The sequence below is a fragment of the Pleurodeles waltl genome, chromosome 4_2, assembly GCF_031143425.1.
Source record: "Pleurodeles waltl isolate 20211129_DDA chromosome 4_2, aPleWal1.hap1.20221129, whole genome shotgun sequence".
NCBI classification, from domain to species: Eukaryota; Metazoa; Chordata; class Amphibia; order Caudata; family Salamandridae; genus Pleurodeles; species Pleurodeles waltl.
The window spans coordinates 1,058,739,018-1,058,757,862 of record NC_090443.1 but is presented as its reverse complement, the minus strand read 5'-3'; the positions used below and the strand labels follow the sequence as shown (position 1 = coordinate 1,058,757,862).

Below are 18,845 nucleotides of genomic sequence, written 5' to 3'. Positions count from 1 at the left end.
TATAATCTCTCCTAGTGGTACCTCCACTCCTCCCTGTATGCTAATGCACCTCCTAGTAGTACCCCCGCCCCTGCCCATATTATAAAATCTCTCTAGTGGTACCTCCGCTCCTGCTTATATTCTAATATCTCTCCTAATAGTACCCCCACTCCTCCCTGTATTCTAATGCCCCTCCTAGTAGTACCCCCACCCCTGCCTATATTATAACATCTCTCCTAGTGGTACCTCCACTCCTCCCTGCATTCAAATGCACATCCTAGTAGTATCCTCACTCCTGCCTATGATATCACATCTGTCCTAGTAGTACCTCCGCTCCTCCCTGTATTCTAATGCACCTCCTAGTAGTACCCCCACCCCTGCCTATAACATAACATCTCTCCTAGTAGTACCTCCGCTCCCCCCTGTATTCTAATGCACATCCTAGTAGTATCCTCACTCCTGCCTATAATATAACATCTGTCCTAGTAGTACCTCAGCTCCTCCCTGTATTCTAATGCACCTCCTAGTAGTACTTCCACCCCTGCCTATAATATCACATCTCTCCTAGTAGTACCTCCGCTCCTGCTTATATTCTAATATCTCTCCTCATAGTACCTCCACTCCTCCCTGTATTCTAATGCACCTCCTAGTAGTACCCCCATCCCTGCCTATATTATAACATCTCTCCTAGTGGTACCTCCACTCCTCCCTGCATTCTAATGAACCTCCTGGTATATGTTCAACACTTGCATCAGGAGCTCCACTGCTGCATACATTCTAACACCACTCCTACTAGAACCTCAACTCATATCTTCAGTACATGCCCAGTAGTAGCATCACTACTGCCCATGTTCTAGTACCTTGACTTCTACCAATACAGTAGAAGCATTACCCCTTCCCTTAATGTAGTCTCACTGACCCCACCTCTACCCTGGTACCTCTTTTGCTACCTCCGACCATACCCTACCCTCACATCCCATCAGTATATACATCAGGCGTATAGCTGATTTGCATATTTAATTTACTTGTAAGTCCCTTGTAGAGTGATATCCCATATAGCCAGGGCCTGTAACTTAAATGCTACCAGTGGGCCTGCAGCACTGGTTGTGCCACCCTCTTGAATAGCCCTTCAAACATGCCTCAGACCTGCTATGCTGCAGTGTCCCACTGCCAGGTCAACTTGCCATTTAAACCCCCCTTTTATTGAATAAAAGTCACCTCGAAGGTAGGCCCTATGTAGTCCATATGGCAGGCTCCTGTGTACTGTTAAAAGATAGGTCATGTATCTTTAAGTTTAACATACCGTAGTAGTGAAAAACTCCCAATTTTATTTTTCACAACTAAGACACCTACCCCGCACAGAGGATAACTTTAGGAATTCCTTTTCACATTTAATAAGCTGCAATTCTTTAGTGAGAGATGCAGATACGGCATGTTTGATAAATCCTATTTAATGATAAAGCCAGATTTATCATTACAAGTTTTAAAACGCCACTTTTAGAAAGTTGTCTTTTTGCTGCCCTTAGCCCTCTCTGCCTGCAGCCTGTTGTAGGTCACCTGACTGTGTGTAACTGACAGTTAGGTCTTTGCAAATACACCCAGACAGTCACACAATAGTGGGATTAGCAGAGCCTGAATTGGCCATTGTAGGAAGGTAGCCTCTTTCTAGCCTTGTTACCCCCACTTTTCGGCTGTTTGTGAGTATATGTCAGGGTGTTTTCACTGTCTCACTGCGATCCTGCTAGCCAGGGCCCAGTGCTCATAGTGAAAACCATATGTTGTTAGAATGTTTGTTATGTGTCACTGGGATCCTGCTAGCCAGGACCACGGTGTTCATAAGTTTGTGGCCTGTATGTGTTCCCTGTGTGGTGCCTAACTGTATCACTGAGGCTCTGCTAACCAGAACCTCAGTGTTTATGCTCTCTCTGCTTTTAAAATTGTCACTGCAGGCTAGTGACTATTTTTACCAAATCTGATTGGCACACTGGAACACCCTTATAATTCCCTAGTATATGGTACCTGGGTACCCAGGGTATTGGGGTTCCAGGAGATCCCTATGGGCTGCAGCATTTCCTTTGCCAACCACAGGGAGCTCAGACAATTCTTACACAGGACTGCCACTGTAGCCTGAGTGAAATAACGTCCACGTTATTTTACAGCCATTTTACACTGCACTTAAGTAACTTATAAGTCACCTATATGTCTAACCCTCACTTAGCGAAGGTTAGGTGCAAAGTTACTTAGTGTGAGGGCACCCTGGCACTAGCAAAGGTGCCCCCACATTGTTCAGGGCACTTTGTGAGTGCGGGGACACCATTACACGTGTGCACTACATATAGGTCAATACCTATATGTAGCGTCACCATGGTAACTCTGAACATGGCCATCTAACATGTCTAGGATCATGGAATTGTCCCCCCAATACCATTCTGGTATTGGGGGGACTATTCCATGCATCCCCGGGTCTCCAGCATAGAGCCCGGGTACTGCCAAACTAACTTTCCGGGGTCTCCACTGCAGCTACTGTTGCTGCCAACCCCTCAGACAGGTTTCTGCCCCCGGGGGCCTGGGCAACCTGGTCCCAGGAAGGCAGAGCAAAGGATTTCCTCTGAGAGAGGGTGTTACACCCTCTCCCTTTGGAAATAGGTGTGAAGAGCCTGGGAGGAGTAGCCTCTCCTGGCCTCTGGAAATGCTTTGAAGAGCACAGATGGTGCCCTCTCTGCATAAGCCAGTCTACAGCGGTTCAGGGATCCCCCCAGCCCTGCTCTGGTGTGAAACTGGACAAAGGAAAGGGGAGTGACCACTCTCCTGACTAGCACCTCCCAGGGGAGGTGCCCAGAGCTCCTCCAGTTTGTCCCAGACCTCTTGGATGCAGATGTGTGAGGGCACGATGGAAAGCTATGAGTGGCCAGTGCCAGCAGGTGACGTCAGAGCCCCCTCCTGATAGGTGCTTACCTTTCTCAGTAGCCAATCCTCCTCTGTGGGCTATTTAGGGTCTCTCCTGTGGGCATCTCAGCAGATAACGAATGCAAGAGCTCACCAGAGTTCCTCTGCACTTCCATCTTCGACTTCTGCCAAGGATCGACCGCTGACTGCTCCAGGACGCCTCCATAACCGCAACAAAGTAGCAAGAAGACTACCAGCAACATTGTAGCGCCTCATCCTGTCTGCTTTCTCAACTGTTTCCTGGTGGTGCATGCTCTGAGGGCTGTCTGCCTTCACCCTGCACTGGAAGCCAAGAAGAAATTTCCCATGGGTCGACGGAATCTTCCCCCTGCCAACGCAGGCACCAAACTTCTGCATCACCGGTTCTCTGGGTCCCCTCTCATCCTGATGAGCGTGGTCCTTGGAACACAGGAGCTGGGTCCAAGTGTCTTCGACAGTCCAGTGGCCCTTCTGTCCAAATTTGGTGGAGATAAGTCCTTGCCTCCACACGCCAGACAGTAATCCTGTGTACTGCGTGAACTGCAGCTGCTCGGGCTTCTGTGCACTTTTGCAAGACTTCTTTCGTGCACAGCCTAGCCCAGGTCCCCAGCACTCAGTCCTGCTTTGCCCAACTCACTGAGTTGGACTCCGACGTCGTGGGACCCTCCTTTATAAATCTGAGTTGACCGCTGTCCTCGGATCTTCTAAGTGCCTGTTCAGGTGCTTCTGTGGGTGCTGCCTGCTTCTGCATGGGCTCTTTGAGTTGCTGAGTGCCCCCTCTGTCTCCGCCTCCAAGGGGCGACCTCCTAGTCCTTCCTGGGCCCCAGCAGCACCCAAAATTGTTAACTGTGACTCTTGCAGCTAGCAAGGCTTGTTTGTGGTCTTTCTGCATGGAAATAACTCTGCATCCTCTGGTATGCCGTGGGACATCTTCTGACCAAAGGAGAAGTTCCTGGCACCTTCCGTTGTTGCAGAATCTTTGGCTTCTTCCACCCGGAGGCAGCCCTTTTGCACCTTCATCCGGGGTTTAGTGGTCTCCTGCCCCCGCTGGACACTTGCGTGACTCTTGGACTTGGTCCCCTTCCTTTACAGGTCCTCAGGTCTAGGAATCCATCTTCAGTATTTTGCAGTCAGTTGTTGTCCTTGCAGAATCCCCTATCTCGACTTTACTGTCTTTCTGGGATAGTAGGGTAACTTTACTCCTACTTTTCAGGGTCTTGGGGTGAGGTATCTTGGACACCCTTAGTGTTTTCTTACACTCTCAGCGACCATTTACACACTACACTAGGCCTGGGGTCCAATTGTGGTTCGCATTCCACTTTTGAAATATATGGTTTGTGTTGCCCCTAGGCCTATTTCTCCCTATTGCATTCTAGTGTGATTCTACATTGTTTGCACTACTTTTCTAACTGTTACTTACCTGATTTGATTTGTATCTATATATTTTGTGTATATTACTTTCCTCCTAAGGGAGTATATCCTCTGAGATACGTTTGGCTTATTGTCACTAAAATAAAGTACCTTTATGTTTAGTAACTCTGAGTATTGTGTTTTCTTATGATATAGTGCTATATGATGTAAGTGGTGTAGTAGGAGCTTTGCATGTCTCTTAGTTCAGCCTAAGCTGCCCTGCTATAGCTACCTCTATCAGCCTAAGCTGCTAGAAACACCTCTATTCTACTAATAAGGGATAACTGGACCTGGCACAAGGTGTAAGTACCACAAGATACCCACTATAAGCCAGGCCAGCCTCCTACAGCCATTAACCGGCTTGATGGGGTGGACCTAAGCACAGCCCCACTTGCACCTGAGGAGGCTGTGCACTGGCTACTCACTATAGGCCTAACAACCCTGTATTGTCCACTGCAGCCAGCTTGAAGTCAGGGAAGGGGAGGCAGGAAACTCTCATGACTTCAAAGAACCTTTCCAGAAACTTCTCCCATCTTCCAGGAGCAGGGCACCTGGGTATAAAAATAGGGCCCTCATACCCACTCTTAAGTTCACTACTGGACCTGTGGAAGGACTCTCAGATGACTGCCCGCTGCTGTGACCTGCTGTACACTCTACCATACTGCTGCTGTACCTAAAAGAACTGAGTTGCTGCCTGGAGCTTGCCTTGAACCCTCAGAGGCCAACCCTGATGTTGAGCCGCATGTCTTCACCTGCACCCAGGGCTTCCAGAAGTGGCTCTAAGGGTTAGTTTTCTGGCCTTCTGTTCAGAGCCACTAGGACATACCAGGCTCCCACCATCTTGAACCCACAATTGGACCCAACCTGAGTGAGTCCTGAACCCCCAAGAGGTCATCCCTACTCCTGGACACTTGGCTGTGGTGTTTAAGATGCACAGATGGCCCATTTCTGAGGACACAGACAAAATTTGGCTAAAAGGTACTCGAGAACCAGGAGGAAAATTGGACCAACATGGTCACCTATCCAACTGAGATCCATCGCTATTCGGATGAACTCTGACGTTTCTTCCGCTGCATTCTTCTCCACAGCAGGAAATTGGATTCAGCTGAAGAGCCCTTTGCCAAAGTCATGTCTGACCTTATGGAACTGTCTTTGGCTACAGCCTTCTGATTTGTCCCGCTTGAGATTTTCGACTTCCATCACAACGCCTATGTTGTAAGGCAAATATCTTCACAGCGGCTTCGCTTCACAGCTATCTGACTATGACGCTCCCCGCTCAGTCACACATTCAGAGTTGCCCTACTGAACTTCAACCTCCTCAGAGACTTTTTCTTCAAAAATCTTCTAAGTCCGAAGGTAAGCGCTAACTGGGCCCAATCCACTTTGTGCACCTGACCCGTGCTCCATAAAGTTTGGTCTTAACTTTTGACTTTACCCCGGTCTAGCATGACGAGATGTCCGTGGTGGGCGCTTTTCACTTTCAAATGTTATTTTGAGTCTTAAAAGTTAAAAATTCATAACACTGGTACTATTGATTGCATTTTTGACATTTTGGGGTGAATTTAGTAAAATTTACTCTATTTTTCTAAATTGGTTTGGGACCTTTATTGTTGTGTATGTGCTGCATAAATACTTTACACTTTGCCTCTAAGTAAAGCCTGACAGATTACTGGGCCAAACTACCCAGGGTTAAGCGCAAGCTCATGTAGTGACTTTTCGTAGCTAGCCCTGCATGGGATTGTGGCTGTTGCTTGACCAGGGCTTACACTCCAGTGAGCCAACAACCCACTTTCTCACAGCTACACTACTATAACTAACTTTTAACTCAATCAATCATTCAGAATTATTTAATACAAAAAAATAGTAAACCCACATAAAATACTCTAAATCAGCATCCATGCAACCAACTTCTTCTTGAAGTAAGTCCATTGTTAGTAAATGTCTGCTTGGCCAAACTCATTTCATTGCTCCCATTACATTTTATATTCATATTTGTTTAGGTTATTGGAATGAGAAATACTGAGTGTTTGGACAATCACACCGGCGGTGCTGAGTTCCTGCTTCTGGGATTTCAGATATTTCCCTCACTGAAGTCTGTCCTCTTTCTCATCTTCCTGACTATTTACACACTAACAGTGGCGGGGAACATCCTGATCATGGTAACAATTTACTCCACCGCCCGCCTTCATTCACCCATGTACATATTGCTGTGTAATCTCTCATGCCTTGAGGTCTGCTACACTTCGTCTTTCGCCCCTACTCTACTTGGAGGGCTACTGAGAGAGGGCCTCATCATTTCTCTCAAAGGATGTGTCACACAATTCTTCATATTTTGTTGGATGGCCTCCACTGAGTGCTTCCTCATCACAGCGATGGCCTACGATAGATATGCAGCCATTTGTCACCCCTTACATTACTCCACCCTGATGGCCCCGCATGTCTGCTTTTGTCTAACAGCTGGCACTTGGACATCTGGGTTAACAGGAACACTGATCACAGTATTTCTCTTGTGTCAGCTCCAGTTCCCTGATCACAGTGAGATCGATGGATTCTTCTGCGATTTTATGCCGTTGGCCCAAGCAACCTGCTCTGATCCTTCGATGATTGAAATGGAAGTGTTTTTCTTTTCTTTCATAGTGGTGTCCTTCCAGTTCCTGTTAATCACCATCTCCTATGTGAACATCATCTCAGCCATTCTCAGCATCCCGACGAGCACCGGCAGGCACAGAGCCTTCTCCACCTGCAGCGCACACCTGGCGGTGTGCATCACATACTTTGGCATGCTGACCATTGTGTACATGTTACCAGCAGGAGGCCATGTGCTCAACCTTAACAAAGCCTTCTCCCTGCTCTACACGGTGGGAACTCCAGTGTTCAACCCCATTGTATACACACTGAGGAACACAGAGATCAAGTGTGGAATGAGGAAGATTTTTGGACAACAGACCTTGATTGGCCAGCAGTAAAGCTTGATTTATTTGTGTTGCTAAAGCACGTCAGGATATTATCAAGAGATCATCACTTAAAGCTAGAAGAAAATTATTTTACTCTAAGGGCCTGATTTCAGAAAAAGCGTCCATCTCTCCTTGGACTGCAGTAGGAACTTTCTGGATATTATGACGGAACTTTCAAATTCTCTGTCTGGCAGACAGAACCTGTTGCAGAAGTGAGATGTTGATCTTCTGATGTTTGTCTTTGAACAGATTCTAGTGCTCCCATTAGGACTGCTGGCAATTACAGATTTAGGGCCTTATTACAACTTTGGCAGATGGAAAAGCCCGTCCGCCGAAGTCGCGCGGTCAGGTCACCGCCAGTGCAAAGCAGACAGTGAAAAGCACTATGGGGCTAGCCATGGGAAACCCTGCAGTGCCCCTGGCAAAGTCATGAGCTGTGCAGCGGCCCCCATGGTGCCACCTGCGCCCCGTCTCCGCCAGCTTTTATATGTTGGTGCAACCACCATGTAAAAGCTGGCAGAGAGGGGACTTGTAATACCCAGGATGGTGATGCATGCAGCGCTGCCCTGGCAGATCAAGACCGCCTACACCGCCAGCCTCTCCTGTGGAGGGAAACTGGCAGTGCCGGTGGTCTGACCACCGCTTTGGCCGCAGTCAGACCGCCACTGCAAACCTGGTGGTCTACAGACTGCCAGGGTCATAATGAGGGCCTTAATGTTTTGTGCGGGATGAATGCTCTTGCAGTTTAAACAATCTGTGTCTGCCATTGGTCTCTTGAAAAGGTTTTTATATACACATCTTTGCAGAAAAGGTTAATTTTATTGATGGAATGACTTTCAAGTGTAGGATGGAAACTTCTAAATTGTTCATAGAATTGATCTACGGTTTCATGTGTATAATACAAACGTGAGAGATGCTTTTGTCATTTGTTACCCATGAAGGTCTCTCAAGATCAGACAAGCAGTGTGCATGTTTGTATGGGAGGTGTGTTCCATAACTGCTCCCAAGAGCTATCAAAAGTGCTTTGAGAATGAAAAGGTTGTGTTTGCTTTAGTTCTCATGGTCAGAATTATGGTTTTTTGTGGAATTTATTGCACTTTACATTAAAGGTTAGTTGTGTGTTAGGTGGAACTTTATATCTTGTAAAGAGTGGTTGTAGAGCACTTTTAAATGTTAATTTTATGAGATGGTTCTGATTCCAGAAATGATTGGTCTACCAGGCTCTCTTCAAAGTTCCAAAAGTAGAGCAGAGTTTTTACAATAAGGCCTGGATTTAAGAAGGCCTAGCGCCATACGAGCACCACATTAGCATCATTTTTGTGACGCTAATTTGGCATTGGAAGGCCAAAAATGCTGCACCATATTTACAAAGTGGCGCAATTCTTGCGTTGCACCACTTTGTAACCCCTTGCGCCACATTATGCCTGCGCCAGGTATAATGTATGCAAGGGAAGTGTTCAATACCTAATGACCCTGAGATGCTGGGAGCTTTTTCATGGAGTTCAGGAGTCATTTCTATTCTATTTATTGTGTGTGGGACTGCCAGGCACTTAGGTCCTCATTACAACATTGGCGGTAACTGCTGCCTACCGCCACGGCAACGGACGCTAACATACTGTCACCATGGCTACCAGCAGCCTACCTGCATTATGACCCTCGACGGAGAGGGAAGTGGGGCATTTGTCGCCCCAAGTGGGAAGGGTATGCCCAGACGTGGGTCCTGTGCTCACTATGCCACCAGATTCAAGCTAGCCTGGCTGAAGAGGTATGATACCATGAAACTGGTCCCAGGATGCTTGTTTCTGGTCCAGGGAGGACCTGGTCTGGCAGTTCGGGCTGGACTGTTCTCATGGGGAACAGGGTCAAGACTGATTTGCATATGACTGGGTCCAAAACTGGAACGGCGTGGCAAGCAAAAAAACTGATGGATTAAACCCAGATCTGTGACTGGGGATGAATGTTTGATTTGGTCTTAATTCCGTCCATCTACTGTTCTTTTTGCACATGCCTGCATCCTGAACAGCTCCTGAGGTGGGGACTGGCCAGGGATCACCAACCCCGGGACACACTGCACCTGTGGGCCAGTGACTCGTGAGAGATGTGCACAGAGGGCCACTGAAGGGCTATCAGTAAGTTCAGATGGGCAGATGTGTCTCTGATCCAGTGAGCACACTGGGCGCTGCCTGGGTGACTGGAAGCCAGAGTGTGGGTTAAACCCGTTAGTCAGTGGGTGTTAAACACTTTTCACCTATTAGTAAGTCTTCAAGAAAATGAAGGACCTGGGTCATTTACTAAAAGTAATGGAGCTCTCAGCATGACCATGTATTGTGTGTGGAGACCTGCCTGCAGCTTCCTAAAAATGAATATTTATATCTCGTGTAACGTTGTGTTTTGTGTCAGAAGTGAACTGCTGAGTCAGAGAATAGAGGAACAAACTGCATTACAAAATAACCAACCGGAAGCGTTGCAGTTGTGAATATCCCCCAGGCACACCGACTTCCTGTTTCCTCTCAGTGGTCCTGTAGCTGACTTGTGGTTGCAGGGGGCACTGAATGCCACCTGTGTGTACTTGTGGGCACTGACTCGTTTACAATGACCTCTGGAGTCTCAGGAGGGAACTTGGCTTTCGGCAGAACCATCTCCTAACAGTCCAATGTCCGACAAAGGCCGGATGGGCTGGGGCAGGGTCAGCCACAAGTCAGCAATGCCAGCTGTGTACCTGGCACGCCCAGGCCAGACTTCCAGGGGCCCAGAGCTGCAGAGGAGCCAGCCCAAGCAACCAGGTGTGACTTAAAATGTAGCAGTGCCCTACAGCAGGCGTAATGTTAGATTAACACTTTATTTCTGTAATAAACTCAAATCCACTTGAAAGTTTGTTTGTTTTTTTGTTTATTTTTAATAAGCTGAATTTAGCACCAAAGCATTAATTCGGAGTGAAACCCCAGACCTTCCTGTACGTTGCTTCTTCCTTCCAGGAGCTTACTAAATCACACTGCGCCCACTGAAGTTCACAAATATTCATGTGACCTGCAAGATTGCTCTTCAATTAGTTTTGCAAAAATGTGTTTTGTGTTTTGAAGGGCTCAGTTTGCCACTCACTTTACCAAGGCTGAAATCCCAGTAAACGTGTCCTCTGGGCTCTTCAGCCCCATGTACCTCAACAACCACATAACCTTCCACAACTCAGACGTTTCCACTCAGTTGGACTCCCACTCACACCCCCACCTCTAACCCCCCACCCCAAATACACAGGACCAGATGTGGGGGTTCTGCCTGCACCTACCTGGCGCAACTTATACAGCTCCTGCTTCAGCGCCTCGATACCCTGAGGGTGAGGTGTGCGCTTTACAAATACACATAACACCTCAGAACAGAAAATGTCAGGACCTAACCACTGCGCATGTGCCATGCAGTGAATAAAAGACAAAATATGCCACATACAAGTCTGTGGGGGTCATGCTGGGGTCAGAACCAGGAAAGCTTCTGCGCAGTATCTTTCATCACAAAACCTTTAAACATTAAATTGCATCTGTGACGTCACCCATCGCTCTGCAGGGCTAATGTCCAGGGAGGTGGATCCTGGGCAGGGTCACAGTGCCACACGTGGATGCTACCTGCAGTTTTCTAACTGCTCCCAGACCCTTGGACGTCAATTTACCAACATGCCAGAGGTAGCGGAAGTGACATCACTCACCCTTTGACCTCCACTTTCACTCACACACACACATAGTTACACATACACACAAATCCACGCTTACCTACACTCTCTCACCCACAAGAGCAGACATTTAAAATCATTTTCTCCTTACCTCAGCTGCTATGGAAGGGCATATTCCAGCTAACTGGACTCCATTTTGATTACACTAGTAGTGAATATTATTATTTTTCACTATTAGTGTAATAGAAAAGGAGAGTGACCCCAACTGACCTCCGTAAGGACGAGCTGCCACTGTGCTCCTGGCACTGAATGTGCCACCTCTGAGGCCAGGGCTCGCAAGGGGCAAGCTGGGGGTCGCAGCAGCGACCCCAGGCGACCCCTATATGACGTGTGTGCCAGGACCACCTGCTGAGGGCTTTCAGTTAGTTGACCTGTGATTAGCCAAATTGCGTCACTTGACCACAAAGAGGCCTAGAAAAGTGGCTTCCTCTGTGGGTTTTCAGGGCCTTTTTAATATCAAAAGTCTGCCCTTAAGTGGACATATGATTGGCACAAGTCGGGTCACGTGACTTGATCCAAGCCCTTGCTGACCTCTCCAACTCAGCAACCCCATTAAAGGCATCCTGTTTAAGGGTCACACCAGGCGAGCACCATTGCCTATGATCATCCACCCCTGTGTGTCCACGATAGCAGCCTCACAACCACATCTGGACACCACCACCACCTCAGGCACAGTACATCTGTTCACTGCTCACACAACCTTGTCTACATGACACCAGCCACTTCCCGTCCCACCCTTTAAAAGAAGCCAAGCTCACCCATCCACATCTCTCTGAGGTATCATGGGCCCCTGGAGAGGGTGGGGTGGTGGGAACAAGAGAATGAATGAGTTCCTCTGTGGAGCCCAACCTTGGTCCGCAGGGCCACAGACCTTTATTTCCCCTGGGAGGAAGATGTGTCCTCGAGGAACCTAAATATAATTAAGGCTCCCAGTCTTCCGTTTTTACTGATATCTACAGATAAATACAGACAGAAAAATGTGTTTCCTATCTATATTTGTTTTTAAAAGTGGAAAAATACAGAAAACTGTGCTTCTTGTGAGTGACTCTCCACTCTGTTGTGAATTCCAGATCAACAGCTGAGCAGATAGGGAACCTGGAGAGTGGTTGGGGTTTCCCTAAATACTGAGATAAGTTAGCATATGTTTGTACTATAATGCTGATATTTACTTGTGGGAGTAAAGTTGCGCTATGTTTAGCGGCCTAATTTGCTAAAGCACAACAGGCATCAAAGTGTGAGTACATGCTTATCAGTTACATAAATGTGGAAATATGTCAGTTTGTGACTATTCTCAACACACAAAATACATTTAGATAAATCCCAATAGGATGGCAAAGAAAAAAATATAGATATATACAGACTGAAAAGCTAAAAAATTAATTACCATAAAACCGGGAGCCCTAATAATATTGCTCAGGGTGACCCTTTCACCCTTCTGGGTACACTGGCGGCACGGGGCAGGAAGCGGGACGATTAATCACATCTTTATGTGAGAGCGCCTCACTTCCTGTCTGCCCGCTCATTCTAGGTAATGCCACATGAGGAACAGGTCTGACCTCAGGCTGGAGGGGCTGCAGGCAAACAGAGCGGGTAATCTACCCTCTAAAGCCCCGCCCACCATGGTCCTAGTACTGCGCAGGTGCACAACGCCTGCAATCTGATGAAACAAGACTTATTTTTTATAGAATTTTAGGCGGTGTCTCGGACAGTCTCAGGGCTCGATTCACAAGGTAAAGTTAGACCAAAAGTCTAACTGACTATAAATCTAACTTTACTGTTATAAAGTTACACTCTTGGTCTAACTGTACCTTGTGAATGGGGCCCTCAGACTAGACCTTGACTTTAAAATTGGGTCTTATGTTGACACTCAGCTCACCCTGAGGCTTGAAGCTTATCCTAAGGCTCAGAGAACCAGGACAGCACAACAAGCTGTGCTCCCACCATCCTGCTCTGGATGAATCATGCCTGCTGCTGGGCCAAAATTCTCTTTGGATAACTACTTTGTGGCTGGGTTGTCCTTGGAAACCAGCCAAAAAGATGAAAAATCTACTACTTTGATTACACAAGGATTTGACCCTCGGTCCCCAGATCAACTCAGTCTTTTCTGAAAGGTTTCATCATTTGAGGATTATTAATAAAATTCTTCTTTTCATTTCTGCAGACCTGAAATTCCTTCTGGTGTCTGGAGGCCTTACCAGGCTAATGCCTGATATTAGGCCTTCCGTCTTCCTCCTTATGCGAACTGCAGGAACCTCAAAACATGCCTTTTACTCTGGAAAATAAGCTACAAAAATATGATAGAGTCGCTGAGACTTGTCAGTCTCTTCATTCCCATCCGATCCAAAATGTTATGTCTTTACCACTGAGCTTTTGGCAATGTAAACCCAATTTTTCTTCAGAAACTGTTTCATATGAATTCTCCTCCATGCCACCTTAGACTTTGACTCTTCCACATTCTTTAAGTGCTAGAATTGGAGAAGTTTTCAACTTCACGGCCCATGATACGGAATTTTCTCCCCTTATAATTTTCAAAAAGCATATTTTCTGCTGAGTCTCCTGCCTTTCTCTGTCAGTATTTCAGCACAATGGTATCCTAGGGTGGTTGTTTTGAGATTCACAAGTGCTTTCATTTATTCATTCATTCCTTTATTCACAAAACAACTTGTCAATTTTAAATTACAGTGGAGAGTACATTTGTTCACAACCTTCCCTTAGTACAAGGTTACTTGCGCATGTACCTCAATCCACGCAATGCAAAACCCTCGCCACCATTGGCTACTGAACCTGAAGTGCTGATAATCAGACGGAGAGGGCATAAGTACCACTGACCTATTCTTAGAAAAACATTCAGGCTTGATAGAAGAAGAGGCTTTGCTTCTTCATCATCTAAGGTTGAAGTTCATTGAAGGCCACTTTTGATCACTTACCTCCCATGCCTCCGGTAGAGGGAAGTATCAGACTGATGGTGAACTCGATGGATTCAAGGACACTGTTAAGTTCCTACAATACACAAGAGAGAGAACAATAAATTAATGAAACTCGTCACTCACATTGCCACTCTTCATATACTTTCAACATAATGTGAAATTGAGAATCCTAAGGACCAATTGATTTGAGGGAGAAACATCCAAACACCAGAAAGATCCTGGCACAAGCCCTGGTCACCAACAGCCTCGACTATGACAATACGCTATACACTGGTATTCCCTTCCAGCTCCTCGCGTGTAAACTGCAGATTGGTGTCCTTCCTATGAAGGCGAGGAGTCATGCGAAGGTGAGGTAGCATTACACATTCAGGAAACTTTAAAAAAAAGACCTGCAGTAAGAGCTGTTTGCAATATCTGCAGGCACAAATGGTATTTGGATATTGTGTGTACGAATATGTAGGAGGCTGGCCTGGCTTGTAGTGGATACCTTGTGGTACTTACACCTTGTACCAGGTCCAGTTATCCCTTATTAGTAGAGAAGAGGTGTTTCTAGCAGCTTAGACTGCTAGAAGGTAGCTTTGGCAAAGCAGCTTAGGCTGAACTAGGAGACATGCAAAGCTCCTACTATACCGCTTATATCATATGCACAATATCATAAGAAAACACCATACACAGAGTTACTAAAAATAAAGGTACTTTGTTTGTATGACAATATGCCACAAGTATCTCAGTGAGTACCCTCAGTAAGAAGGTAAGTAATATACACAAGTTATGTGTACACAAACCAAAATCAGGTAAGTAAGAGCAAGAAAAGTAATGCAAACAGTGTAGAATTACAATAGGTTGCAATAGGAGAACATAGGTATAGGGGCAACACAAACCATATACTCCAAAAGTGGAATGCGAAACACAAATGGACCCCAAACCTATGTGAGCTTGTAGAGGGTCGCTGGGACTGTAAGAAAGCAGTGAGGATTTGAAAAATACCCCACCCCAAGACCCTGAAAAGTAGGAGTAAAGTACACCTACTACCCCAAAAGAGCACAATAGTCGTGATAGGGGGATTCTGCAGGAAGAACAAACACCAGCAGTGCACTGAGAACGGATTTCCGGACCTGAGGACCTGCAAGGCAATGGGACCAAGTCCAATAGTCGTGACAGTGTCCAGGGAGGGCAGGAGCCCAGGAAACCCCAGATGAAGGTGCAAGGAAGCTGCCTCCGGTTGGAAGAAGCTTGGAGTTCTGCAAGAAAGAAGAGGACTAGGGACTTCTCCTTTGGAAGACCGATGTCCCACGTCACGATGAAGCTTGCAGAGGTGTTCCCACGCAGAAATACAGCAAACAAGCCTTGCTAGCTGCAAGGGTCGCTGTAGAGGTTTTTGAATGCTGCTGTGGACCAGGAAGGACCAGGATGTCGCCTTTTGGAGGAGGAGACAGAGGGGGCGCTCAGCAACTCAGAGAGCCCTCACAGAAGCAGGCAGCACCCCAACAGGCACTTGGACGAAGTTACAAAAGGGGGTACCACGATGTCGGAGGACAACTCAGAAGGTTGTGAACTGCAGGACGGATTGCTATGGACCCAGGCTAGGCTGTGCACAAAGGAAATCCTGGAAGAGCCAGAGCAGCTGCAAATCACGCGGTACACAGCTTTGCAGTCTAGCGTGGGGAGGCAAGAACTTACCTCCACCAAACTTGGACTGAAGAGTCACTGGACTGTGGGAGTCACTTGGACAGAGTTGCTGTGTTCCAAGGACCACGGTCATCAGGATGAGAGGGGACCCAGAGGACCAGTGATGCAGTCTTTTGGTGCCTGCGTTAGCAGGGGGAACATTCCATCGACCCACAAGAGATTTCTTCAGAGCTTCTGGTGCAGGGTGAAGGCAGGCTACCCCCAGAGCGTGCACCACCAGGAAACAGTCGAGAAAGCCGGCAGGATTAGTTGCTACAATGTTGCTGGTAGTCGTCTTGCTACTTTGTTGCGGTTTTGCAGGCGACCTGGAGCAGTCAGCGGTCGATCCTTGGTAGAAGGTGAAGAGGGAGATGCAGAGGAACTCTGGTGAGCTCTTGCATTCGGTATCTGAAGAATTCCCAAAAGCAGAGACCCTAAATATCCAGAAAAGGAGGTTTGGGTACCTAGGAAGGAGGATAGGCTAGTAAGAAAGGTAAGAGCCTATCAGAAGGAGTCTCTGACGTCACCTGCTGGCACTGGCCACTCAGAGCAGTCCAGTATGCCCCCAACACCTCTGTTTCCAAGATGGCAGAGGTCAGGGACACATTGGAGGAGCTCTGGGCATCTCCCCTGGGAGGTGCTGGTCAGGGGAGTTTTCACTCCCCTTTCCTTTGTCCAGTTTCACGCCAGAGCAAGGCTGGGGGATCCCTGAACCAGTGTAGACTGGCTTATGCAGAGATGGGCACCATCTGTGCCCATCAAAGCATTTCCAGAGGCTGGGGGAGGCTACTCCTCCCCAGCCCTTCACACATATTTCCAAAGGGAAAGGGTGTAACACCCTCTCTCAGAGGAAATTCTTTGTTCTGGCTTCCTGGGCCAGGGCTGCCTGGGCCCCAGGAGGGCAGAAACCTGTCTGAGGGGTTGGCAGCAGCAGCAGCTGCAGTGGAAACCCCAGAAAGGCAGTTTGGCAGTACCCGGGTTCTGTGCTAGAGACCCGGGGGATCATGGAATTGTCCCCCCAATACCAGAATGGTATTGGGGTGACAATTCCATGATCTTAGACATGTTACATGGCCATGTTCGGAGTTACCATTGTGACGCTATACATAGGTAGTGACCTATGTATAGTGCACGCGTGTAATGGTGTCCCCGCACTCACAAAGTCTGGGAATTTGCCCTGAACGATGTGGGGGCACCTTGGCTAGTGCCAGGGTGCCCAAGAACTAAGTAACTTTGCACCCAACCTTCACCAGGTGAAGGTTAGACATATAGGTGACTTATAAGTTACTTATGTGCAGTGGTAAATGGCTGTGAAATAATGTGGACGTTATTTCACACAGGCTGCAATGGCAGGCCTGAGTAAGAATTGTCAGAGCTCCCCATGGGTGGCAAAAGAAATGCTGCAGCCCATAGGGATCTCCTGGAACCCCAGTACCCTGGGTACTTCAGTACCATATACAAGGGGATTATATGGTTGTACCAGTGTGCCAATGAGAATTGGTAAATTTTGTCACTAGCCTGTTAGTGACAAATTTGGAAAGCAGAGAGAGCATAACCACTGAGGTTCTGGTTAGCAGAGCCTCAGTGAGACAGTTAGGCATCACACAGGGAACACATACAGGGCACATAACTGCACCTGGCACAAGGTGTAAGTACCTCTGGTCCCTCTACAAGCCAGGCCAGCCTCCTACAATGGCGAACAGGATATCAGTCATGGTTGTGATGGACTAACTCGTCCACCAAGATCTCAATCAGGCCCTAATTTCTTGTGGTTCCCTGTCTAGCAGAAAAGTTTTCAATGGCACTGCAAACTTTTGATGAGTCTAATTTGTTACGTTAAAGTGGATGCCAGTCACAAATTGTCAATAACACATCATTCCAAGTGTGTAGGTATCAAGGCCATTCCCTCTTTCTCATACTAAATGTCCATTTAACCTCCTGCACTGCATCATGGGTGTTAAAGAAGACCTGGGTTATAGAGAAAAGGTTGTAAGGATGAAGATACACACATTTCTGCAGGCTGGTATTCGAAGAACGTGGAGTGGATTTTGGAGTCGCATATCTATTAGAGCTAGAAAAATATAATTTACACAATGCTGAAAAGTACTGGTGTGTTACATGAGCCAAAGGGCACGACCAAGCACTACAGTACAAAGCTCCATGGCAGTCAGTACATATTCCTGATATTGACAGCACTAAGCAGCATACTTACAAGAAAGTGACACATTGATCCTGATGCACCACATTTCTTGCGTTGCTCCTGCCCCATCTAACAACACCATGGTGATGCTGAGTTTGCAATACAGTGCACCATGGCAGTTGTTAGGAAAATAGGGTCAACATTTTTTATGCTATTGTGGCGTTTTGCTGCACTAGCATCAAAAATGTTGACGAAAGTGTAGCAAAGTGCAAGGAGGCCCATTAACCAAATGTGTGAGTCATTTTAACGGTTGCTCTGAGCAGACAAAATGGTGCAGCGAAATGTTGTAAATTTCACTGTGCCATGTTTTCTGGCCTCCCTTCTTCGGAACGCCCCCTGGCGCAGGCATAATGTGGCTCATGGGTTTACAAAGTAGAGCAATGCAAGCAAGTGCCACTTTGTAAACACAGTGCAGAAGAAAGCCCTCCTTAACGCTGCCTTAGCATAAAACAAATAACACTAGGGCGGCGCAAGTTGATGCTAGGGACTTGTCAATATGCCCCTAAGTTCTCTGTGGGCTACGGATGGTCTGAGCTCACCCCATGGCTATGAGATGGAGAAGGTTGAGGCCAAGGTAAAGTGCGATGAGAAATGAACCCCTTCTGTGGATATTCCAAAAATATTCTTGAGGTATCTTATCCTCTTTTACCATGAGCGGATAGATCCGCCCTTGATGAATCTTTACTCAAGGGATCAAATCTATTGGGCCACTATAGGAGTTATGAGGGGGTGCTGGACCTGGCACTTTTTGCAGGGTCACCCCCAAATGTTTTGCCTCCTTCCTCTTATTTTTTCTGACCAGTTTGTGTTGGCTTTAGGACTCTGGGCACTTTACCACTGCTGACCAATGCTAAACTGCAAGTGCTTCCTGTGTAAAATGTATGTGTAATTGGCTTTCCCATGATTGCATATTGGAATTGCTAGTAAGTCTCTAATAAAGTGCACTAAAGGTGCCCAGGGTGTGTAAATCAAATGCTACCAGTGGGCCTGCAGGACTGGTTGTTCCACCCACATGAGTAGCCCTGTAATCATGGCTCAGACCTGCCATTGCAGTGTCCGTGAGT

At 47.1% G+C, this 18,845-nt stretch overlaps 1 protein-coding gene across 1 annotated transcript; it reads left to right on the top strand.

The window, feature by feature from the left end:
• Positions 1–6,686: 6,686 nt before the first annotated feature.
• LOC138294026 (olfactory receptor 11A1-like) lies at positions 6,687–7,280 on the top strand. The gene has a single exon (XM_069233277.1). The coding sequence runs from the start codon at positions 6,687–6,689 to the stop codon at positions 7,278–7,280; it is 594 nt and encodes a 197-aa protein (XP_069089378.1).
• The last annotated feature ends 11,565 nt before the right edge of the window (positions 7,281–18,845 follow it).